Source organism: Daucus carota, chromosome 1 (assembly GCF_001625215.2).
Source record: "Daucus carota subsp. sativus chromosome 1, DH1 v3.0, whole genome shotgun sequence".
Lineage (NCBI taxonomy): Eukaryota > Viridiplantae > Streptophyta > Magnoliopsida > Apiales > Apiaceae > Daucus > Daucus carota.
Window position 1 is genome coordinate 22,686,005 of NC_030381.2, and position 26,406 is coordinate 22,712,410.

General features: G+C 35.1%; 2 protein-coding genes and 1 long non-coding RNA gene across 5 annotated transcripts; 1 reads left to right on the forward strand and 2 right to left on the reverse strand.

Moving 5' to 3' along the window:
* Nucleotides 1-4,928: 4,928 nt before the first annotated feature.
* On the reverse strand, nt 4,929-5,502 carry LOC135150827 (uncharacterized). Its single transcript, XR_010289195.1, has 2 exons — nt 5,366-5,502; nt 4,929-5,281 (listed from the first exon to the last, which is right to left on the reverse strand). It is a non-coding gene; the product is annotated as an uncharacterized LOC135150827 (long non-coding RNA).
* A 6,641-nt stretch (nt 5,503-12,143) lies between these two features.
* Nucleotides 12,144-19,324, forward strand: LOC108204730 (uncharacterized). Of its 3 annotated transcripts, XM_064093184.1 has the most exons (6): nt 12,158-12,403; nt 12,517-12,631; nt 12,744-12,858; nt 13,387-14,178; nt 17,044-17,066; nt 17,167-17,305. In XM_064093184.1, the coding sequence occupies exons 1-5, from the start codon at nt 12,303-12,305 to the stop codon at nt 17,049-17,051; spliced, it is 1,131 nt and encodes a 376-aa protein (XP_063949254.1). In that variant the 5' UTR covers nt 12,158-12,302; the 3' UTR covers nt 17,052-17,066; nt 17,167-17,305. The 3 variants fall into 3 exon arrangements, with proteins under 3 accessions (XP_017229799.1, XP_063949254.1, XP_063949250.1); XM_017374310.2 differs by having other exon boundaries at nt 12,144-12,403; nt 17,044-18,354; XM_064093180.1 differs by lacking the exons at nt 17,044-17,066; nt 17,167-17,305 and adding an exon at nt 19,187-19,324.
* LOC108204728 (uncharacterized) lies at nt 16,971-20,006 on the reverse strand. Its single transcript, XM_017374309.2, has 4 exons — nt 19,474-20,006; nt 19,233-19,376; nt 18,376-18,720; nt 16,971-18,167 (listed from the first exon to the last, which is right to left on the reverse strand). Exons 1-4 carry the CDS (start codon nt 19,876-19,878, stop codon nt 17,187-17,189), a joined length of 1,875 nt encoding a protein of 624 aa, XP_017229798.1. The 5' UTR covers nt 19,879-20,006; the 3' UTR covers nt 16,971-17,186.
* Between the last annotated feature and the right edge of the window lie 6,400 nt (nt 20,007-26,406).

Sequence of the window (26,406 nt, forward strand, 5' to 3'; positions counted from 1 at the left end):
CTTCTTTCACCAAGCTTCTGCAGCTTCTTCGACAAGCTTCGAGTTTGTATCCTACTCCTCCACAGATCCGAGGCAGGTACAATTTTCAAATTTTGCAGCTTGCTTTTTCAGTTTTGCACACACCGCCTTATCTGCTAAATAACTCCTACATACTTTTGAATAATTTCTAATGTTCACTCATGGTGCTTTGATCCAATTTCTAATCCTATCACTGCTATGTCTTTTCTGTAAGAATCATTTTAACCTGTTTGCGTCTTTGTTTTTTCCTTATAGGCCGGAGATGAAGACAAATCATGGCGTTTATTCACGTCGGAAGACATGATACAGGGTACTTTTGTTCCTCATTTCATCGTATTTTTCCGACTCACATTTTTTGTTGTAATGTTTGAATGGTGTTTGGTGATAAGTTACAAAGGACTAAAGAGACGAAAGATTGCTAAGACTATTAAGAAACCAACTCAAGGAACAAGCACCTGTTATTCCACCGAAACAGGTACTTATCTTGACCAAATACCTTTAATTTGTCAATATGATTGTTATTATATACTTTAGATGTTGGATTTGTTGTTGAGGCCGATATTTATTTGGAGCTGTTTGTTAACTTATGTTGCCTGTCATGACAAAATGAAAAATGTAGTCACCATGAAAGTTTAACATCTTTTTTTGTCGCCGCAATGTGTAATATATCATCAACTTTCCATACTTTTGAGTTTACAGTGTTATAATAGATGTAAATCATTATTGATTTGTGTAGCTACCCCATTTTTGCAGCAACACAGCCAGGACATATTAAAGCTTTCAGCATGGTAGATAAGCGTGACATGAACAGTAGTAATACGGAAGATATAGACACTGATTCACCAATGTCTGCTGTTAGTTATTTGCAAGAGACATGTATTACATTCTATCAGGAACTGTTTTTACTAATATAGTATTTCCCAGCTATATCAGATTTAACGATATACATCTTTTTTAGTCATTTCTAATCATTATTGATTTCATATTCTGCCTCAATACTTTCAGTGCAAATTCCACAAAATACTAATGAATGCAGCAAAGTCTAGGGGAGTGAAACTTTCAGGACAGTTGCAGCCAATATGGTCATTGGATCTCTAACACCAAACTCTACACCTTCATCTGTGCAAGAGACATGTAATTAATTTATTTTGACAACATATCAAAGTGCAGTGATGTGGTGCATGCTATACCTGCTTTTGTTTCATAATTGTTGCATCTGATGCAGGCACACCTAAGTCTTGAAAGACCAGTTTACGAGAACAGAATCTACCACCGAGAACTCCCTTTGCTGATATAACAAACACTATGGAGAGCAGTGTAGTGCATACCACTAAGGTGAGAGGTAAAGTCAAAGCAAAAAAATTAAACTTGGAAAGCAGTAATAGCATAGGCAAAGAGAATGCAAAAGCGTCAACTTTGCAGAGCAGTGAAGCACATACCACTAAGGGTGGAGTAAAAGACAAATCACGAACAACAAACTTGGAAAGCAATAATTCTAGAGAGAAAGGGAAGGCAAAAGTGTCAAATTGGGAGCATGCACCTCTAAAAGATTGGAGTCGGAACTTATTTACAGAGGAATTGTCGACAAACAAGAGCACTAACAGTGTGTTATATGATGAGGATTTGGGTAAGACATTTTCCTTTCTGCAAAGTACTTTTAATATTTGTTAATGATTTTGTTTGTATGAGTATATATATATATATATATATATATATATATATATATATGCTTTTGAATGTTTATTTCTTCTATTTCTGCAGAGGAGACTAGATTTGATGCTTCATACTCGGAGGATTCAGATTCTGATATGGACTCTGCAGATGGTGAGCATTGTAAATTTTCAAAACTCATATCCAACCTGAACATTTATCCAGTTTGTTCTTAATCTATGTAGCTGAGAATTATGTCAATGATGAGTTTGATGATCGGGGTCAAGTAGAGTCTGATAGTGGTATGTTATACGCTGTTCATAATGAGTGCTGGTGTGTAGAGAAATTTCTTTTCATTGACTGGTGCTTTTATTTTCTTTTACAGAGAATATAATTCGAAATGAATCAAATTTACAGAAGAAGTGTAGACGTGGTTCCAAGTATCTTATACCAGAGGAATATGCAACGCTTGTCGGCCCTTCTAAACTCTATAATTCATGCAATGCTATGATAAGGCACGAGGAGCGTGTAAACAAGAACGTGACAAAAGGCAGGCCACTATTTTCTATTTGTTGTAGGAAAGGCAAAGTGAAATTACCAGTTACATTACCGACTCCCGTCTATCTGCTTAATCTTTATGAAGACAAAGTTAGAGGTGCAGATTTCCACAGAAGTATCACGTTTTACAATGTTATGTTTGCGTTTACCTCTGCTGGCGGAAATGTTGACCATTCCATAAACAAAGGCAGGGGACCTTATATATATCGTTTAAATGGCCAAAATCACCATGTGTTTGGTTCTTTAATTCCTGATGATGGTGACACTCCAAAGTTCCGCCAGCTCTACATATATGATACTTCAAATGAGGTTAGCAATCGTCTGCGCTGCGTTAACGTTTCTGATGAACAACCTGTACATGCAGAAGTTGTTGATGGTTTGATTCAGATGCTTGATGATACTAATGAATTAGTGAAGAAATTCCGCACTGCACGTGATAGATGGAGAACAATATACATGTGATTTAAAAGTTGAATTTAAAGTTTGTCGCGCTCAGAATGGAAGGTGGAATCATATATCTGCATCCAATGAAGTTGCTGGCGTTATGCTTGGTTCCACCTCGAATACTACTCCTGATCGTGATATAATAATTGAGCCTAAATTTGGAAAATTGCAGCGTGTTTCCTACATTCATCCCAAATTTATGGCACTTCAATACCCTCTTCTCTTCCCAAATGGTGAAGATGGATACCATGACAAGAGCCCATTTCAAAGCACGGATTTGTCAAATTTGAAAGAGCGAGATTTTATATCAATGAAAGATTATTATGCATACTGTTTCCAGATCAGGCCTAATAATTGTAAGTTTTGTTATTAGATTTCATGTGTTGACTTAAGTTATTAGATTATATGTGTTCGATTTATATTTTTTTGGATTTGTATGTAGGATGAATATATTTATGTTTCTGTGAAATATGCAGCTTTGACCACGAGGTTAGGTGGTAGGCTTTTCCAACAGTATGTTGTTGATGCCTTCTCTTCAATTGAGCAAACACGTTTATATTGGTTTCGGAAAAATCAAACAATTCTGCGCAATGAACTCTATAGTCATATTTGTGATTCTGTGCATAAAGGTGATTTGAGTGGATCAAATGTTGGAAAAGGTGTAATCTTACCAGCTGGTTTTGTTGGATCCAAACGATACATGCAGCAGAACTTCCAGGAGGCGCTAGCGGTGTGCCGCCAAGTTGGTCACCCTAATATATCTCACCATGACCACAAATCTTTTGTGGGACGAAATTCAGAAAATGATGCATTTTGTTCCTGGTTGTAAGTCTGAGACTTCCCCAGACATCATTTCTAGAGTTTTTCGCCTTAAACTAGAACAGCTCACCAACGATATCAAGAAGAAAGCCCATTATGGTGTTTGTGTTGGAGGTACTTGAAAGGCATATGTTAAGCCTATTTGTAATTAAGAGGTATCAACTCAACTCTGATAAGAAAGCAAGTAAATAGCAAGTGCTGCTAATCGGAATCCGTACGAAGAACGTCAAATGATTTATTGAAGATTTTATGTCAGAAGAATTTCAGGATGCTGCTATGAACCACTAGGAGAAGTCCATTAATATGTTCAAGCCTCAGTGTACAAATAATCTTTTGTAGCATGTCCAGAAGATCAGAAGGTACAAAGTTTAAATACTTTATTTATTCAGAAGATTCCATATTGTGTCTACAAATGAAAAAGAACTCGAAGACGAAGAATCGACGAACAAGCCACGGCTTAATTGTTTAATTGACAAGGAATATTTAATTCAGCTAGTTACAGATGAACCAGACAGTACATTTGTCTACCAGCTTATCAGATTAAATATTCCGTGTCAAATGAAGGTGGTCGTTCAATCAAGACAAAGATCGGAATTTTTAAAGAAGACTGAAGACTCTACTGCAGAAGGAAAAAGGTTAAAATGATTATCTAATTAATTATTTCACTTCTCAAAATAATTATATTGGATGTGTAATTTATTTATTAAATTGATTCTATCTCGAATTAATTTAATTAATGAATTTATGCATTTAATATAATTAAGTGAATATTAATTGGTTAATTATATAAAAGAAAATGAATTGTTATATACATTTAGAACTCCAAGTCAATCCAATTGATTGTCTTACCTTCCCAAAGATTGTCTAATCCTTAGCTTCCAAGACAAGCCAATTGATTGTCTTACCTTGGATTGAGATTGTCTTACCTTGGCTAAGATTGTCTTTCCTTCCATAAGGATTGTCTTACCTTGGCTTAGATTGTCTTTCCTCCCATAAAGATTGTCTTACCTTCACTACGCCATAAAAGGCCTTCTCTAACATAAAATATTTGTTGCACAAGGGGGTCAATATGTTGCTAAAGACCCATAAAAAGGCTAAGGCAACATTTATTTTGTGATAGGATTTTCGCCGTTGCCTTAGAGGGTGTAAGACAACATTTCGTTTGCCAAAAGCAAAAACAAATATATGTTAGCAAAGAGTGTTTAATCTAACATTTTATTCTCCTACTCAAACAAAAAAATATGTTAGCTTAGAGTAATTTTTTTTAAAAAATAGTGGGTCCCACTGTGAGACCCATGTGGGGCCCTCTTTGGATCAGGTGAGACCCACTATGGGACTCATGTGGGGCCCACTGTAACATTTCAGTAAATTTTTTTTTGAATATATGCTTTAAATATATAATGCTTCCCACAATAAATTATACATAAAATTCATATATCCAGTATCTAAAATCCAATACCCAAAATCCAACATCCAACATCCAATAAATCATACATAAATCATAATAAACTTGACTAATTAAATCGACTAATTTACATCTCAAAACTTGAACCTAAACCCATCAAAATCCCACTTCCTGCCAGTAGCTGTCCTTGAAGCTTTTTCTAATCCTAAAGTAAAATAAACAATTCACATGTCGATCAATAAAACAAAAAATTATAAATAAGGTAATGAATTGAGGAAATGCATGTCTTAATCTGGTACTGAGGTCACAACATTTGTACAGGAAAGTTGGAGGAGTTTGGATACATCAATGGACCATTTCAGTCCTTGGCTATGCCTCTGCTTCCAACTACCAAGTCCATATAAAAACATAAGAATCCTAAGCAATAATGGAATGAGCCACAGGCGAAGAAGCTACAGCCACATTACTAACCTGTTCAGCAGTTGGCCAATCCTTCGAAAATTTTACAGCAAACAGAACATGACTCTTTATTCTCATTTGCCTCAAGTATTTCCTTGATACATAATTAGAAATCTGCACCAACTAAGTATGAAAAGCGGATGGTAAATGAAGGTTGCTATAGAGTGGGGAGAGTTTAATTGTTAAATGAAGATTAAGTTAAAAAAAATAGGCGGTATTTCTGCCGCTCTGACCAGCTGGAACATTTCATGGGTAAGTGTGCTATTTTTTAATATAATATAATATTAATATTATTTTTTATCAATCATAAATTCTAAATTAATCTAAAATACTTTAATTAAAAATTATAATTCGATTATCTGTCAAAATTATTATATTTTAGAATTTAATAATTATTTTCATGTAATTTAAATAATAGATAATTATTTAATATTAGGATTTTGTGGAAATAATCAAGGTGCAAATTTATTTTTTAAAGATACCAACGTGCAACATTGAATGCTACCTCAATTACAATTATTGCAACCAGAAAATCAACCGGTTTTAACTAGCATTGCAACCTCTTATGCAACTTTGCTAGTATTTTTAAAAAATGAATTTGTAACTTGGTTATTTTAAAAAAATAAATCTAAAATTTTGATTTTTTTTAATAAAAATAAATATTTTTACCTTTGCAACTTTGATGGAATTTTTTTTTAAAAAAAAATCTGCAATTTGGTTATTTAAAAAAATAAATGTGTATTATTCGAATTTTCATAAAACTAAATATTTTTACCTTTAATTATATCTAAAAAAATTAGTATATATAACTTATAATACCATAAGCTAACATATTTGCATGGATGTTGCAACCACACACAAGTTCCACTTAAGGCAACGTCATATTTGTGGTTAAGCTAAAATAAAAAATATAATGTTGCGGTATGGTAGAAGTAGTATAGCTAAGGTAACATAATCTAGCAACATTCACCAGAAGCGCGTTGCGATAGGCCTTTTATGGTGTAGTGCTTGGCTCAGATTGTCTTTCCTTCTATAAATATCGTCTTACCTTGGCTTAGATTGTCTTACCTTCCCATAGGATTGTCTTACCTTGATTTGTAATGTCTTGCTAAGCTATAGACAACCATTTTGATTGTCTTGCCCCTTGTAAAATTGTCTTGCCTTGCTTATTTAGGCAAGACAAAGTGTTTTTTTTTGTTAGTATTGGTGTCGTAGAGACAATGATATTATGTTTGAATGTAACCTATTATGGATTATGTTTTATTGATTATTGAATAGATATTTATTATGTTCTTTATTTACTACGTGATAAATTTTAAGCATAATAAATGTCCTTGGAATATGATATGTAATCCTATATCTCTAAGTGCGTGACTTAGAAATGAGATTATGAGAATAATATCGATATTCCTAAAGGTCCCTAGTCGAGCATTATTATTAAGGGACAATAGGAATGCATTGAGACTAGTGTGTTTGTTGACTGATGATCACATCTCATTGATCATAAGTATAGTGATACTAAAGTCAAGAACACAAGTGCATGTATTGACACATGGCACTGGAATGACCCACCATGAGATTTCACATGTTAATAAGTGTCATTAGAAATTCTCACTGTGATAATGATGTAATGATCCTCTGACTTGATATCATTATATTTCTATATGAGAATTAATATACTTTGGTTGTATTAAAAGTTACCTTTGACCAGGTGATGATAAAAATGTATATTGGGCATATTATGAATCATATGAGAAATATGAATGATCTAGAAAGGATTTAACCCTCCTATTTTAGGAGTGATATTATTGGCCTCTTGATTGAGTGGGACTATGAAATGCATGGCCGTGCTCAAATATTGATTTGTTTAATAGTCTACTCATTGATCAAGGAAATTCGGATTAAACGTTGAAGAGGATGACACAATGCATGCCTCGAGTTTGATCTATAATATAAGGTTAAAAGGATTATATTACATTGTACATTATTCACAAAAAGTTTAATTGAATCACCAATTATTATTATTACTTGGGTAGCAATGATGTATTACTAGATGCCGCTCATTGTTTATAATTTTATTATGGGATATTAAAATTATTGCCAATGTAATAATAACCTAAAGGGTCACACACTTAGAACGTTTAAAGGAGTTTTTAATTTAAATTCTGAATTTAAATTAAATGATTAAATTCGAAATAAATTGTTTAGTTGAGCCGGTCTTAATTAAATAATCAAGATTTCGAATTTAATATTAAAACCTAAATCGGATTGGATTTGGAGAAGCCCAAAACCGATTAGGGTTAGGCCCATCTCTCTCCCTTCTCTATAAATACATAATGATGTATTGTTTTAGGGTTAAGAGTTATAAAATCGTTTTATAAAACCCTAGCAGCTCTATATCAAGAGAGGCTAGAGAGAGAGAGAGGTTGTTTTCGGCTAGTACCGGCTCCGATGATCATTAGGCGATCAGGCGTTCGTGTGGACTGTTTAGAGACGCGATCCTTAGACCGAGGGCTGCGTGGTGATTGCTTATTCCGGACCTCCATCTTTCGCTAACGTAAAGCTTCAACAAGGTATTATTTCGTATCTCCATAATCAGCCATGCATTATAGATGGATCATGCGGTTAGGGTTTCGGAAATTTTTGATTTTATGTTACTTTACGCTGCGTTTTATTGCCCCCAAACCCAACATTTTTGTCTTAGCAAGCCTTGCATTGTCTTAAGTTGTCTTGCCTTGTTCATGGGATTTGCCTATAAATATGGCCTCCCCCCTTCATTTGTTCTTGTTCAAAGTATTGTAAAGCTTTGAAGTTGTGCTAAACTTGTTATTCATTAAATCCACAGTTTTCTGTGATTTGATCACTCGGTTGTTTTCTACCGCTAAGTTAGAATACTTCCTGTCAAATTTATTCTACGAACTAGTGGACATTAAAACGAACCATATTAATTATATAACGACTTTCACATTGTTATATTAATTAATTAAAATCTCATTAACAATTTTATATTCAATCAGATTATTCCGGCACGATTTTTAGTGACGATTGTAATCAACCCCCCCTTCTACAATCGTTTCAGGACCTAACAATTGGCATCAGAGCGGTTGATACCATTTTACCGTATTAGATCCTATACACACTCTGTAACGTCCAGATATTTTTTATTCGAATTAATTTTCTTCCAAAAATTAATTTTGATTTAAAATATTTTTTCTTTCAAAAATCCAAATCTCATCCAAACACTATTCACTTCAAATCCTTAAACATGAGTACACAAAAGATCAGTAGCATTAAAATCCCACCGTTCAGCAAAGAACACTTTGGCCTATGGAAGAGGCACATGTTACTCCGCACTGCGAACTGAAAATACATCGGGATTCTGAACAAGGGTGTAAGCTAATAATAGCACACGAAGAGGATGGTGTGTTAATGCCTCATAGAACTGTTCCGAAAGAACTTCATGAGTACACAGATGAAGAGAGTGAACAGATGAACCTAGATGATGCTCTTCAATTGATCTTAGTTGAATCCCTAGATCCTGTCATGTACAATGCTGTTGTTAATTGTACGAACGCGAAGCAAATCTGAGATACATTAGAGATTATCAACGAAGACTCAGAAGAAGTAAGAGAGAACAAGAAAGAGATACTGATGGCTCAGTATGAACAATTTGGTTCTAATCCCGGAGAAGGGATTTCAGAAGTATTTATCAGACTTAATAATCTGATTAATAACTTAAATCTGAATGGGAAATACTACGACAAGAAAGAGGTCAACATGAAGTTTTTCTTAACCCTTCCCGAACATCTGGAACACAGAATCACTGCTATCAGGGAAAGTAGAGATCTGGATGAGATATCTCTGGAGAAACTCTATGGAGTTTTGAAAACTTATGAACTCGAACAGGTTCAAAGTAAGCAGAGATATGGCTGGGGTAAAACACTGAACCATTCAAGAGCTCTAGTTGTTGAATCACCTACACCGGAAGAAAAGAAGGATGTTATTATTCCTTCTAAGACCACTCAGGAATTTGTTGTACCAGAGATGGGTCAGACTGCTTCTTCCAGTGGTGACGAAGAGTTCTATACAATGGAAGAGCTAGAACAGTTAGAAGATCAATCTCTATCACTGTTTGCCAAAAAATTTGGAAATATGAGATTCCGGAAGAACCCCTCCTACAAGTACAAACCTACTGCCAACAGGTTTCAAAAAGGAGGTTACTCATCTTCTACAAGCAAAGGAGGATACAAGACTGGGATGGTGGACATAAACAAGTATCTTCGTGACTCCACAAACTTGAATACATCAATTTTTATTCCACAACCCATTACCGCCGGCCACAGCCACAACGTCGCTTGCAGATTTATCATTATTTGGGCTTGAGGGTGCGGCACCATCCATTGCTTTGGTTATTTGAGATTATGATTTGTTAGATTTATAACAATCTCGGGTTGTCTATTATTCATGCCATACTTTAGTAAATAATAAACATATCTTTTAGAGTTAATTACACTTTGTAACCCCTAGGTTTGCTCCAAACGCAGTTTAGTACCTGAACTTTAAAACGTGGCAATATGCACCCAAAACTTAACATTCTCGTAGAAGTTGTAACCCCTAGTCATTATTCCGACCAAATATGCTATTAACTTTAACTTTTTAAGAAATAACAGTATGCATATTAGTTTCTAACACCTACTTTACCCCTGTGACTCCTCAAAAATTATGTATTATATTTTGACTTTATTTATAAACACACACAATGATGTAAAAAAATTTAAAATAATTTTTAAAATATGTATCTAGATTTAGAATCTGAATTTTTTTTACATAAACAATGTAACTTATTTTAAAATTTTAAAATAAATACATATTTTTAGAAAAAATTTAATTTTTTTTTTTACATCGTTGTGTGTGTTCAGAAATAATTTGAAAATATAATACATAAACTTTGAGGGGTCACAGGGGTAAAAAAATAAAACTAATATACACACTGTTACCTGTCAAACAGTTAAGGTTACCGGCAGATTTGGACGGAATAGTGAATAGGGGTTACATCTTGCACGGGAATGTTAAGTGTAGGGTGCATATTGCCACGTTTTAAAGTTCAGGTATAAAACTGCGTTTGGAACAAATTTAGGGGTTGTAAAGTGTAATTAATTTTATCTTTTAATACACCGTGACAGTGGAATCGAGGGGCTACTTTTCGGGGTTCAACATGAATATAAAGTGGGTGTTTGGGAGGGGCTTAAAAGCCCCGCTTGTGGAGTTTTAAGTTAGAAGCGCTTATTCGTACTGTGTAAAAAATCGATAAATACTTATAAAAAGTTAGGATTTTTAGCTTTTATTTGGTGACATTTACTTTTATTCTCAAACACTTTAATCACTTAGAAATCTTAACTAACTCCTAACTTCTACTTCACTGTTTTTCTTTTAAAGGAAAAACACTTATTTTATACTCATCCAAGCGGCTTTTGTTCCGATAAATAATCAAAAAAACTGGACTAGTACATGTACTAATCTACATCTACTAGGGGTGTGCATGGTGCGGTTTGGTGCGGTTCCGGATATTAACCGTAACCAAATCGTTAAATGCGGTTCGGTTCGGTTAATTATCATTAACCGTAACCACACCAATTAAAACGGTTTTTTGGTTGCGGTTAACCATTAGTCGGTTGCGGTTTTTTTTGGTTTTTCTACTTTTGTCCATAATAATTTTTTTTTAAAAAAATATAAATTTTTTATAAACATGTACAGTATATTCGGTTACTCATGTTTCCATATATGAGGATATAGGAAACATTACATACTTTCATCTAAAAAAACTTAATACACAATAAAAACTAAAACATACATATTTCAACATGAAATTAGATGATGTCAAGTCAATATAATTATCCAAAATTAACTAATCATAAAATTCAAATAAAAAGTCTTCAAAAAGTACATAAATAAATAGAGTAGAATAGGTTTTATAATAAAATTTGATTAGCAGATTAACAACATAAATATTTCTGCTCTGTGGCAAACTACAGTAGTCCTAGTCTTTGAGTACGCGCTCCTCCAAATATTTGGGTGCCCGTTTAGTTATTTAAGTGACTCAACAAGTGAGTGTCTCTGGACAGAAAGCCTCGAGATATAAAATAAGATGTGAAGTGTAAAAATGATTGAGGTGCTTTATTACTATTATTAATATATATATATATATATATATTAATAATAGTATATATATTAATTATATATATATATTTCGGTTCGGTTAATTTCGGTGCGGTTTTAGCATAAAATCGAAAATAAAACCGCACCATTAATTTCGGTTTTTTATTTCGGTTATTTTCGGTTTGATTTTTATCGGTGTGATTTTTCGATTTTTTCAGGTTTTTTTTCGGTTTCGGTTTTTTATGCTCACCCCTAATATCTACATATCACCTGATTTTCTTTTCATATTATTGTGGTTGTGCTTCATTATTACCACAGGGAGGATGGGAGGGTTAGCTTAGAAAGCACCGACAGTGACACAAAAAATAAAGACAGACAAATCTCCCTCACTCTCACTCCTCCAATGGTCAGGGCAAAGACACAGTGAGCAATCTATACATGGGGTTGGGAAGCAAGGGCATGTCAGCTTCTTCACTAGACCAAGACCCCACTTTCTTAATCTTACTCATCAATATCAATACATACATACAAACGAGTCCTTGTTTCAATTATTGATCCACTCCACCACTCCATACGCTCTTCGAAAATCTTTAAAGTTAAGAGGCCCCCCCTTCTCAACAAGGTCTTAGCCATCACTGTTGCTTATAAATCTTTGGTACAAACAAGTCAACAAAAGCAGCAGCAGCAGCAGCAGCATTATTGTCACAAATTTTTATAACCCTTTTCTTTTGCTTCCTTTGCTCCCCTCCTGCATTCAGTTTGTGTGTGTTTTTTGTTCCCATTTTCTCAAGATATGCCTAGACCAGGTCCAAAGCCATATGAGTGTGTTAGAAAGGTTTGGCATAGTGATAGACACCAACCCATTAGAGGTTCCTTCATTCAAGAAATCTTCAGGTATCAAAATCCCATCTTTTTCTCTCTGTTCTATGTGTTTTTATGCAGCTCTCTCTCCCTCTCCCCCTCTCTCTTTTTCGCCCTCTCTTATTGTGGCATTTGTTCTATTTCAGGGTTGTGCATGAGATTCATAGCCCAGCAACTAAAAAGAACAAAGAATGGCAAGAAAAGCTGCCTGTTGTTGTCCTCAGAGCTGAAGATATAATGTACTCCAAAGCCAATTCTGAGGTTTCTTCTCAATCTGCTGCTCCTTTTGACTTAACTATTGCTAACTATTAATGTGTGCTTTTCTATTTTCCCCCTGTGATTCATGGCTTAATTGCGTGATTTGTTTGCCTAGGCGGAGTATATGGATCTGAAAACACTTTGGGACAGAACAAATGATGCCATTAACACAATCATTCGACTAGATGAAACTATAGAAACTGGGGTATACTTGCAGCCTTGTATTGAAGGTATCTGTTGAATTCTTCATCAGTTGTAAATTTTATTTTTTGTGTTCCTTGAGAGCTTTACACATTTTCTAAAAAATACTACCCCCAATAGTGGAGAGGGTATGATTATGCAACCAAACTTTAAATCTTTAGTTTTACTATAGTGGCCCTACATAAGTACTATACTAAGTGCAGCTTTATTTGTTTTGATCCTGTCTGAGAATAATAGTGGAACTTTATATATGTCTTTTGTACTTTAAGATATGATGGCCATTTTGCTTTCTATATTTTCTTCTTTATTACTTTTGGGACATTTTGTGGGGAAGATGGTTCAACTTAAATGGTTATGTTGATTAGTTTATATTTACTACGGAATATGGATTTATGGATGTTTTACCCTTGTCCCCTCTATATTAAGTCCTCACATTCATTGGCAAAAGGTATTTGTTAGTTTGCAAAATAGAGTTCCAAGTCTATTCCCTTGCAAACATTTTACTAATTATGATTAGTGACCATCTATGTATGTATCTTTAACTTCCCTTTTTTTAGCTGCTCTGCATTTGGGATGCACACCCAGAAGAGCCTCAAGGAGCCAGCGGAATATTACACCGAGTTATTACCTTAGTCCAATCAATCCTGACAAAATGACTATACCCTCAAGCAGTTTGCAGAACTCAGTGCTCGGAAATCACAGAACCACTAATCAATTTATGTCTGGTTGTTTAGATGCCGGTAAAACTAGTTTCTCCTTTTTCGGCATGCCATCTCCAGGCCCTGCTGTTAAACCCTTATATTTTGGAAATCCTAAACCAAAAGATTCCAAGTTTAATTTTGATGTGCCTTCCAAGTTTAATCTTGACACCCCTACCAAGTTTAGTTCTCATTCCATGAAGGCCAGTGGGATATGTGGAAAGCAAAATCCATATGGTAAAATAAAGGCTTTAGGTAAACCTTTTGAAGCAGATGTCAAAGACGCCAGTTGTGACTCGTATGGAATTGATTGTGATCTATCATTGCGGTTGGGTTGTCTTGGTAGTCCAGGTGAGAAAATTGAAACCAGAGTTGATAAGGATTTGGGAAATTTCAGTTTAATGAACCCCCAAGGAAAGAAGCTGACTGATTCATCAATACAAATTGACAAGTCTTTCTTCAAAACATCTCATATTTGTGACTCAGTGGATACCTGTTCTACCCATCAGATTAATGAGGCTGAAAATCTGAATTTGAAGGAAACTGCAAGAAAACGCAAGTCCATTATGGATCATCCGCTTGAGGACGAAGATTTCTCCTGGCGTCCGAAGGTTCCATTTCACGATTTCACTGCACGGGCGAGAAATGCAGGTCCGTAAGTAACTTTTACGTGAACAGCTTTTTTTGAAATGAAAATGTTTTGGTGATTTACGCAACTCAATTTTACTTTATTGGCATTGTTGGATATTTCTATGCAGTAAGGTTTAACTGAATTTCTAATTACATGGTTAAAAAATGCAAAGTTTTTATATACAGACTAGATTCTAAAACATCGAGAGAATCTAATAAACTTGGTATAGTGCAGTTTGTAGTATATTTAGAGCAAACTTTTAAATCTTTTCTAATGTTAACTACCCATATTGTAAAGAGGAACAGAAGGGGCTTTGTATCTGCTGACTACAATTTACTAATAAGTACCAAAAACTTTTTTTTACTAAGGTTTTTAAACAGTGAACAGGATATCGTACTCTCAATGGAGTAAATCTTACAAACTCAAGTTGCTTATTATTGTCCCCAACCAACAAAGCATTAGAGAAGTAAATTGAATTTTAAACTTGCAAGTATGCTATTATGATAAGCAGTAGATTATGCACATACAAAATTTTGATATTATATTGGATTTTTTGGAAAGATAAGTGCTATTTTTAGCTAGAGATCACCATTGCTTCATCACCAGTGATAAGAGCAGAGTCCCTTTAGCACCAGATATTAGTTTCACTTGAGCACAAGTGTGATTTTTCTGGTGACTTCGTTGTGCTTGACTAGTTTCTGTGTTTGATAATTATAAAAAGAGGCCTGTCGGGTTAAGTTCTTTACGAGCTAGTGGCAATGTCACAGATACTGGTTAAGAATAGAATTCTTGTTAATTGTTAATTGCCACTTCTTTTGAGTGCTATATTTTGCAAAGTTGCTTGCCACGACTGTACTAAGAAGTCTTTTGCACTTGTATTGGCTTCTTGAAGACATTCCAAAATAGTAGCTTTTTAGAGTTCTTTAAATTTCCTTGGGGTTGTATGTCACTATGTTACATGAAGTACAATAATCTACTGAGTTCCAAGTTATTCCAAGATAAAGAATTGAAGTATGTTAGAGCATCTCCAATGGTTGGCACCTTCAAGGGGTGCCAATTTTGACACATAACTCAAAATATTATTTTTTATATTCACACTCGTATATTAGGTGCAACTTGCAAACAGGAGAACTGAATATGTTGACGCAATAAGTTTTATCCCCTCGTATATTAGGTGCAACTTGCAAACAGGAAATCGAGTACAATTCTTCAGAGTTAAACAGTTCGTGGCATTTGACCATGTCCTGTATATTATTGATATTTCTTTTTTTTAAAAGCCAAGGGTCCATGTGAAGAAGATAAAGTCTCTTTCTTAAAAGTAGTGGGCCATAAACTACTTATGGATTGGACAAATTAAGATGTTGGGATGAATTCCAGATAAGGTTCTTGTGTCCTATATGGGAAGCAACCAGTCTCTCAATATATTAGTGGTCCTGGAACTCATCTACTTCTTGTTCAGTTTAGAAAGGGGTAGGATATGATTAGTGAAGACCGTAAAATATTATTTGGTATATTTACTCAACTGTAACTAACTAATGAGTGGTACTTAAGGAAAAAAAAAACTAGTGAGAGTTTAGTTTTCTATTAAATAAATAGTATTGATAAGGTGACAGAAGACATGCATATATTTAGAAACTGATTTAGCATTGGATGTAGATTTTGTTAGTTAAGCCATGCCCTTCAGGATTAAAGTGTTGGTAGACTCGTTGCGAAGTTCTCTATCGTAGCTCGAGCTGATGATTGCGCCTTTTATTGGGACTTAGTATCTGTTCCTAAAAGGAAACCAGAGATAATATTTAGGGTGTATGAATGAAGTGTTTGCCACCAAAACTGGCAAAAAGTACCTATGGAGTTGCCTTTTGAGTGGATATTAATCCCGAGAAAACAACTGCATTGTCTGCTTGATGGAGGCAACAGAGAATGTTATAAATGTAGGAATCTACACATCGGGTAATGAGATATCCATTGAAGTTGTGTTTGGTCTTCACGATTTTATTAGACTAAATTGAAAAATCTGCTGCATGAATGGATCAAGGAAAGAACTAGCATGACTGCATGAGATCTGTTAAACGCCTTGATGGAGATGTGAAATAGTTATATCATTTCATTTGTTTTGAGTATCATGAATGATGAATTTATTAACTTGGATTGTGCAACGAATAATTTTTTGTTCTATAGGTGCTTTCCATAACTTTGGCGTAGTAGATGCATCAACCCCGTCATTAAATTTGAAAAAAAGAAGCATAGTGATCGATCATTAGTCTTTGCTTTCACTTATCTTCAACTTTTCCATCCATTATCATGGAACCTACTAAAGAAATAATATTGAGAGTTTTAAATATAGGTCCTACATAGCCACATTTTCTAGGTGTGCAAGTCCATTCATCTGAAAGTAATCTAAAAAGTAATTAAGTTTAGAAGGACTGCTGGCTCTCTGGAATGCATATGTGGGATCAAGACTAGTTGGTCTTGTCAGTATGCATTTTGGACAGCTGTGTTCCTACTAGATTTGGTATGATAAAGATGCAATTATCGAATCTAAAGCCTTTGCTTGCACTATATTGTTATTTGGTTTAATGCATTATTGGCTATCAGGCAGTGGTCCAAATTTTCCAGAGGCTACACTTTCATCCCTCTCATTAGACCATCTGGAGCCCGCATAGATGCACTTTAAAGAATAACTTTGTTCCACATAAATAACATCTGGAAACACCTATCAATACTGATGACCTGGTAATGCAAACATTAAAAAAAAATCAGATAGATAAAAATTTGTGAATTGTCATTACTGTATGAATGTATAAGATCTGACTTGCATAATGTTTACTATATATTGCTGTTTGATTAATATAATCTGACAAATATTTTTGCTACTACTTCTGCAGAGCCATGAGGTCATGTACTCAGGGTAATATTTACAGTCGCATATTAGTAGATATCTTCCATCACGTCTGCAAACAGAAAACTATTGCTGCTAATCTTCCAAAATTTTCCTGTACAAGGAACAGAAAAAATGCACAATTGTACACTACTCAGAATCGTTCTTATTTGAAAATAAAGAAGATGCCGAAACAGTAGCATCGGAAGACTGGGACGAGAGTGACGGTGATGATAGTGAAGACAAGGTAATGAAGTTGAACTCTATCTGCAAACGCTGATGGAGGGAATAATAAGAAACTGTCTCTTTTTCCTCTTCCAGTTCAAGTTCTCTTAAAGGTATAGCAGCAAGAAATATTTTGATAAACTCCCGACAACAGTCTTTTCCTTTGCATATAACCTCATCACCGTCATTGCTATCAAAATTATCTGTGCATGTGGTGATTTCTTCAGTATGAACATTTTCTTTTCCCGTTCTCCCAAGCATTAATGTTGACTTATCAAACTTTAATATGAATGCTTGCTTGCAACCTTCATATAGCCTCTCTCCTAATGTGTCAATGATGTAGTAGGCTTCATTGTCTGCTTTAAACACAAAGAAATGATCCTTCCAACTTACTATATAAGTCCTTGGCTGATTCTCTTCTTCCGTTTTGCCAATCTCATTCCATATCTCATCAAAGGACATGGCTCCTTTCAAGGACTCAAACTTTTCAGGACTGAAAAATCCAACAAAAGATTTCTCTTGTGATATAAGGACAGGACGAATGCCGGTCTCTAAAACGGTTTCAAGATCAAAATGTTTATCTGGGAAGTTGTTTACAATTGGCTCATTGTCACAGAGCTTCCTCCATTCAGAAGAACCATCAATAATGAGACTATCAAATTCAGTTCCTGTTGGCATTCTATCATGGTTTGAGAAAAGCCAGTGGGAAATGACAGCTACTAGAGTTGTGCATGCACTCTCTCCTGCAGCTTTACAGCTACATTGATCAAAAGAAGCCAGGAACACTTGTACCACCAGCTTTGTCTGCCCATCTCTGCTAACAAGGTCCATTTCATGCCACTTGCCTGCTGAAAGAGTTTGGCTTTGGAACTCTTGTTTGAAATGTCCATTGTCATCTGCGTTCTCCTACAATTAATATTTAAAGATTCAGATACATGCTGAATAATAGAAAGTTTATATGTTTACACCTTAGTTCTTCATTTCTACTGGCCCAAAATGTAATGAAATGTTCAACTTATTTGCTGGTAGATTCACAAGTACCAAAAAAGACTATGCAATTTTCCAGCAATCTTATAAATGTTCTCTTCGTATATTTCTATCTAGGCATACATACCTCTGTAGACGAGGAGGTGAGCTGTTGGTCGACTTGAATCCTATCACCATCTTTACCTAGTTTGTTATCACTCAGCCTCTCTACTTTAGATTTTAGCCTTTTCCATGAGAACAATGGTACCTTCTTAGCTTGGTCGAGTTGAGGCCCTGAACCAGGTAATGACAGTCGTGATCCTAAGCTCTCCGAGTCAAACCTAGCAGACTGAGCTCTCCTCGTGTTTTGTTGATTTGTCAGTCTAGTTTGTCCTCTTCCATTGATAACCTCCTCGCTGAACCGGGGTATCTTGGGTGCTATTAATTCTCTTGCATCTTGAGTGTGTCTTATCTCGGCGAAGCTGACTAAGACCTATAATCAAACCACAGTTAAGTCTATATACTCCATGGATATCATATACCTACGCATTTCGATACATTTTAGAGAATACCATGAAACTAAGCCGTCTGCATTTCATTAGATACAAGAAAGCAAGACAAAAACAGAGTAGGCTACATATATATGCTGTCACAAACCCAAGTTTATGGTAACAACTTTATGCAAATAGGAGTCATGTTTGGACGTTAGTTAGCTCAATACTATCCTACAGATATATTAATATTTCCATGTCCCTCTCTTACATATGCCTGTCTTAATGTTTGATTTGGTTATTTTATGAAGTTGTTAGGCCCTAAATTATTGTATGAGACTGATTATACTCTTGCTGTCCAACTTTGACCAGCTCTTGTAGAAACAGTCAGCCCATGTAAATAAGCCTAGAGAAGAATATGGATAATGATCTTTCTTAACTTTTACCTCCTTTCTGTTTAATCTGCAGACTTGTCACAATACAGGATGAGATGAAATGTTCGAGATTGACTCACCGAAAGGGTAGCCTCTCTGGGAGATTCTGCTGCTCTTAAATTGATAGGTATCTTCCTTTCTATTGGAAACTCCTGCTCTGAAGCTGATTTTGCTAAGTTTAAGCATCCTTTTCCAGCGACAACCATTTTCCCTTTAGCATCCCTCTAGATAAAATCATACAAATCGATAGATATGTGTGTAAGATTTCCAGAAAGCTTGTTAATTATAATCCCTGGACTTGTATCTTGAAGGAAGACTTACATATAAGATGCTGAATGATACATCCCACTTGTGACCCTGACTAATCGGTGTCGAATTCTCGAACTCTTCATCATCCCATTCAAGCCAAGATCTTCCCATCTTCAGAATCCTCTCACTGGAAAACTCTTTATGTCTCCTACTTCTCGACGAAAATGGCAGCACAAATTTCCCTTCTCCTCTCCAGTTAACTCCAACCATCATCATTTTCTCCCTCCAAAACTCATCCTCGAGGCCTTCTAGCTTCAATATCCGAACCCTGACCCGAAACTTTGGACTCGAAGCTGTTGCAGCCAGAGACCATGGTGACCAAACCATCATCATGACTCCTGTAAAAAATGTCAGGCAAGAAAGAAACACTAGAGGGCTACAAAGAATGTGATATAAAAGTGAGAATGAGGTGATCATAGGGTTGTGAAGATGTTTTTGTATAGATATAGATGAGAAGCAAAAGGAAGAAAGGAAAGGAGCAGGAAGAAGAGATGAGTTTAATAAGTTTGCATGTATTTTTGTAATAGTTTGAAACTTTGAGAAAGCGAAGTTGAGAAATAGAATAGTGATTTAGCAGAGCAAGTAAAGTAAAGGATCATCATCTGACAAATAGACTTGTGACACGTAAAAGACAACTTGCTGATGAGGATTTCAAGCACGTGAATTCATATGTCAAAACCTTGCATTTTGGATTCCCGAATAAATAATACTCCTATATTTTTTTAGGAAATAAATTGCACTTCAAGTTAATCTTAGTTATTCATGTGTTCACGTTCACGACTGGGACTTGAGAAAAGTCAAAATTTGTCAGTTGCTTAATCCTGTTTTATAATATACGAGCTTATAACCCGTGCAAGTTACGAGAACTTTTTAATTATTTATATATTTTTTAAATATATTTTAAATGGTGTGTAAAAATTTGATTTATAAATAATAAATTAAAATTTTTCAATAGAATAATTTTTGAAAGTTAAAACTGTTGTAAATACACAATCACAGTCATTAATGGTTTCAGACAAACTATTGTAATCAAATCATTTCTTTTCTCGTGTATATCATGTCAAAGTATTAAATTTTTTCTATCAAATTTTAATATATTTTGAGTACAATATGTGACGCCAACTTCTATTTAGATTATATTTATAAACGTATTTTATGTTAGAATTGTTATAATGTGATTTAAATATTTTTCTAAAAATTTATATGGTTCTAGATTAAAATTGATGAACACAATTTGTTTTGAATTAAGAAAAATAATCATAAACATGCAATAAGAAGGTAGAATCTGTTTTGGATTAAGAAAAAGTTTTTGTATACGTTCCTCATATAAATCCGATTTATTAATTTTAATATATATTATATAAAAATTGTGACGGTACGATTTATATGATTCTACAAATAAAACTGGTAGGAAATATTTATTTTGGATACGTGAAAGACAAAATTTGTTTTGAATTCAAAAAAGAAATTATAAACATGTAAATAGATATTAGTTGCCTTATGGAACTTATGGAACAAAAGCTAATATTGTTCTAATCTAACGGTGCTTATTTGTTCAATATACGATCCAACGGATGATAAGCTTTTGGACCATACCTGATACAACAATGCGGCCAAATTATCTCGCTTATGCTTATTATATATAAGTATATAATAATTTGAATCGGGGAACAATAATAATTGGCTTCTCAAATTTGAATTATTCGTATATTTTTCGATCTTATATCGAAACACACATTACTCGCCTTCGTCTAGTAAGAGTCGTTATTTATTTTTTTATTATTTTTACGTAATTTTAAATATTATTAGATAAGTAGTATTTGGCGTTGTTCTAAAAGTTAGTGATTAATCACAATTAGTGACGATTAATACTTACTCCGTGACTTCACTAATATACACCTGCATGGATTGGAATTCATATGTCCCGACATGATTAATGTTCGTATAACTAGAATATAATGTTTATATCCCTGTTAAAATTGGGGATGGTTTCGGAGTTGCATCTCAATATCTTTTTGACTTTTACGCACTTATGTTCTTGCAAGCATACTGTCTGTTTTATTGGTCAATCAATGTATATGGCTAGATATCATCAATCAATTTTGTTAAAGAGCTGAATGTTTTTTACATGTAGGGCATGGTGTATATGTCTAAGAAGTAGTGTTTGGAAATTAATGACAATGTTAGTGAAACACATGATTACCTTAAAAAAATCACAACTAAAATTAAGATTCGTCATGCTTTAAATCGTTAATTATATGTAGAAATTTATTTTCATACTTTCACTCATGAATTATAATCCAATTTTGTAATTTTATATATTAATATTGGTATTTGTAAAGCATAATGTAACGTAAATGTAACTACGATAACTCAACACAACAAAAGACAGGAAACAATACGTAAGTATATATATGAAAGTGGAGCCAATCTCTTGTGTTCATAGGAGTTAGATTTATTTTCATAAATCTAATCCGTCCCGAACGAATTCAAGTCGTCCAAGACGAACTCGTTAACCATCGTTAGTTGTTGGAAAGCCTATAAATAGAGGTTGATGTTTTCATTTGAAAACAACTACACACTTTGTAAGTGCACACACTATACACATTCTCGAGAGTTAAATTAGAATATCGTTTTTATCGAGAGTTTGTAATAGAGTGATTGTAGTCTCTGCAGCCGACACTTGTGTTGGAATTTGTAGCACCCGAGGATTATTTCTAATACAAAGAATATTCCCCGACTTGCTGGAGTTATTTATTTACGATTGATTTAACATGGACTGAAACAGAATTATCCGCAATTAAATTAAATCGAAGAAATTGGTAAGACGTATTCAACCCCCCTTCTACGTCTGATTGGACCTAACAATTGGTATCAGAGCGACGCTGATCGATATACAGATCTGAGATCCGTAACCAATCTGAAAAGCTAGATGTCCGTACAATCGTAATTTTATCTGATAACAATGTCGACACACAAGTTAGGAATCAAAGTACCTCCATTTGACAAGGATGACTACAACAACTGGAAGATGAAGATGTTGCTATACATCAGAGTTGCCAATCCCATGTACATTGGGATTCTGGAAAATGGTCCGTTTTTGCCTATGAAGATTATTCCTGAATCTGTTGAAAATGGTGTTCGTATTCCACAGAAGTCTGTTCCTAAAGAGAAAAGCGAATACACTGAGACTGATAAGGAGTATATTGCACATGACCATAATCTGCAACTCATAATTGTTGAATCAATGACCAAGACTATGACACATCTGATACTGAGTCTGAAAACTTCAAAGCAAATGTGGGATACAATAGAGGCATTGATGGAGGGATCTGAAGAAGTCAGGGAAAATAGATACGATATGCTAATTGCTAGATATGAAGCATTTCAGGCAATACCTGGAGAGAACATTTCTCAAATCTATGAAAGGTTCATGTTGTTGTTGAATGAACTCACCCTGCATGGAAAGACTTATCCACAGAAAGAGATTAACAGAAAGTTCTCATTTGTGATGCCACCTCATCTTGTTGTAAAGACAGAGACCATCCGGGAAAGAAGCGACTTCAGAACTATGACTTTGGAAAAGCTGTTTGGAAAACTGAAGATGTTTGAGATGGAACTTGAACAAAGAAAGATCATATATAATGGTGGATCAACTGAAGCCAAGAGTATGGCCTTACAAAAGACCACTGCACTTATTGCTGATCAACCATACTTTGGTTATCAACAATTAGTTGAATATGGTATCAATGATCACAATGTTGCTCAGAGTGATTGTTCATCCGTCAAAGCTGATTATCCTTCTACCAATACTGAGATTGTAGAAGCTGAAATTGATGAAGTTTCTGGTGAACCGGAGGATGAGTTCTATACTCAGGAAGAACTGGAGCAGCTGGAAGATAAGTCTATGTCTTATATGGCTGCAAGGTTCAAGCATATCAAGTTCAGGAAGAACCCCCGGTACAAGAAAGCTTCAGGGAACAAGTTTCAGGGTAAAGGAGGATATTCAGGGTCAGGGTCTAAGAGTAATGGCAGTTACAAATCAAACATGTATGACAAGAGCAATGTCAGATGCTACAACTGCAATGACTTAGGGCACTTTGCAACAGAATGCAGGAAACCCAAAGCGGCTCCTGTCAGAGAAAGAAGCAACTCATATGATAAGAAGAATTCTTATGAGGATCTGAAGAAAGAAAATGAAAAGCTGAAAGCTAAGTTGGAAGCAATGATGGCCAAGCATAAAGGAAGGGCTTACATTGCTGAGGGAAAAAGCTGGGATGACACGGATTCTGATGATGAACCTGTCCAGAGCAATTATGCATTTGCATTAATGGCTGACACTGTCGAGAAATCTCCATCTCAGGTATCTCCTGAAATTTCTGTTGATGATATGACTACTGCTGATTATAAAAAGACTATAAATGAACTAGGTCAAGAGATGTATAACTTGCACACTAGTTTATTAGCTTCAGAATCAGATAACTGTAGTCTTTCTCTAAAGATAGCTAAACTTGAAGAACGAGTAGACGAATTAGCTTTAGAGAAACTCATGAACACTAACCTTAAAGATAGAATTGAATATCTAGAGAACAAGGAGAAGTGTAGTGCAGAAATTGAGGAATCCCTTAGGTCTCAGATTGCTGACCTAGAAACTAAGCTTAGGGCTTATCAGAATTCTGCTTTTCTACAGAAAGAGATCTTGGATAGTCAAAGGGTTGATAAGAAGGTTGTTATTGGCCTTGACTATAGTTCTTTGGAAAGTTCTAAAAGAAAGAAGAGAAAAGAAAATGAAGGCATATTTGTTTCAGCAGGAACTGAGAATGCTCCTGAAGGAACAAATGTACCTAAAATTCTAAAGAACACCAAGACCCCTATCTTTAGAAAGGCACAAACAGAACCTCTGATAGAAGAAGACCTTGTCATCAAGGAAGAGTTGAAAAATGAGGAAGTTGTTAAGCCTCAAGTAAAACAGGAATCACATGATGTACCTTCTAATTCCCAATTCAGAGAAGATTCAGATAAAACTAGATTAGGAAGTACTAGTTCCAACAAAAAGAAGAACAACAGAAATGGCAAGCTAGATCCTAAGAACACCAACTCTAGGAATTCTAATGCTAGAAAGGTTTGTAATAATTGCAATTCTACTAATCATCTTACTCATGCATGTAAAGAGATTAAAGTAGATAATTCTGTTACTAGCATGCCTAAAACTGTTAACATGAATGCTGTTCATTTGCCATGTGGTAGAGTAGGTTGCATGCAATGTGCTATGAATATGATGTCTGCATGTTTTACCATGTTAAATGCATCCTTTTCTGCACCATCTACCATGAATATGAATATGCCTGCACCTTCTGTTGCCCCTGTGGCAAAGACTGCTAGTCCTTCTAAGAAGAAGGAAACTCCAAACTCCAAGTCTAAAAGCACTTCTGCTAAGACTAAAAAGGAGAAGAGTCCAGTCACCCCTGAACAAGCACATGTTAAAACAGATTCTGTTGATACTCCTGTTTCTACTAAACCACCTGGACCCAAGAGTGTCTGGGTACCAAAGAAAGTTTAATCCATTTGTGAATGCAGGGCACAGGAAAGAAAAGTAAAGTTGTGTGGGTTCTTGATAGTGGTTGTTCAAGACACATGACTGGAGAAAAGTCCCTGCTCACAGATGAGGTGATGAGAACCGGCCCAATTGTAATCTTTGGAGATGACAGCAAAGGATTTACAACGGGATATGGTAAGCTGAAAGTTGGAAATGTCATCATTGAAGATATCTCTCTGGTGGAAGGACTCAAGCACAACTTACTGAGTATCAGTCAGTTCTGTGACAAAGGATACGACGTAATCTTTCAGAAGGAAGTTTGCTTGATCCAGAACCGGAAGAACAAGGATCTTACACTCTGTGGTGTAAGAAAATCAAGTTTGTTTATAGCCGACATAGATTCAGCAAGTAAGGGGGAGGTCAAGTGTTTCTACAGCAAGGCCTCTGCTGATGATAGTTGGTTATGGCATCGGAAGCTCTCACACTTGAACTTTAAGACTATGAACTCTTTAGTCAAAAGAGAACTTGTGAGAGGATTGCCACAGAAAGAATTCTGTCAAGAAGGACTCTATGATGCATGTGAAAAAGGGAAGTCAAAGAAAGCTTCACACAGGAGCAAAGGCATGACTGACATTGGTTCACCCCTTCAACTGATTCATATGGATCTGTTTGGACCAGTCAACATTCCTTCTATATCAAGGAAAAGATATGCTCTTGTGATCGTCGATGACTACTCAAAATACACATGGGTATTATTCTTACATTCAAAAGATGAAGCAGCACTCATCATCATTGATCATATTAAGAAGATTGAAAAGGAAGCAAATCTGCCAGTAAGGGCAATCAGATAAGATAATGGAACAGAATTTCGCAATGTTGTTCTTAATGACTTCTGTACTGATAAGGGCATCTCTCGTCAGTATTCAGCTCCAAGGACTCCACAACAAAATGGTGTCGTAGAAAGGAAGAACAGAACCTTGATTGAAGCAGCAAGGACAATGATTAGTCAATCAAGACTTCCAATCTATTTCTGGGCTGAAGCTGTGAGTACTGCTTGCTACACTCAAAATCGTACCCTGATTAACAAGGATTTGGATAAGACTCCTTATGAAGTAATGGCCAACAGAAAACCATCACTGAGTTACTTTCATGTGTTTGGTGCAAAATGCTTTTTTTTAAAAGAAGAGCATCTGGGAAAGTTTGATGCCAAAGCTGAAGAAGGCATCTTTCTGGGTTATTCTTTAGAGTCTAAGGCCTACAGGGTTTATCTGATCAATGACGACAAGCTGATTGAAAGCATCAATGTAAGATTTGATGATACCAAGCTCCCAAGTCTCCAAAAGGAAAATGAATTTGATTCTCTGGAGTTTGAGAATTTAGAAGACATCTATATAGGAGAAGATGAACCT

Excerpts from the sequence above, each read along its gene's own strand:
- LOC108204730 (XM_064093180.1), top strand. The coding sequence starts at position 12,303 with ATGCCTAGACCAGGTCCAAAGCCATATGAGTGTGTTAGAAAGGTTTGG. Across the intron at positions 12,859-13,386 it reads CTTGCAGCCTTGTATTGAAG|CTGCTCTGCATTTGGGATGC; the intron begins GTATCTGTTGAA and ends CCCTTTTTTTAG. Across the intron at positions 14,179-19,186 it reads TGCACGGGCGAGAAATGCAG|ACTTGTCACAATACAGGATG; the intron begins GTCCGTAAGTAA and ends TTTAATCTGCAG.
- LOC108204728 (XM_017374309.2), bottom strand. The coding sequence starts at position 19,878 with ATGATCACCTCATTCTCACTTTTATATCACATTCTTTGTAGCCCTCTA. Across the intron at positions 19,377-19,473 it reads TATCATTCAGCATCTTATAT|AGGGATGCTAAAGGGAAAAT; the intron begins GTAAGTCTTCCT and ends GATTTTATCTAG. Across the intron at positions 18,721-19,232 it reads CCAGAGAGGCTACCCTTTCG|GTCTTAGTCAGCTTCGCCGA; the intron begins GTGAGTCAATCT and ends GTTTGATTATAG.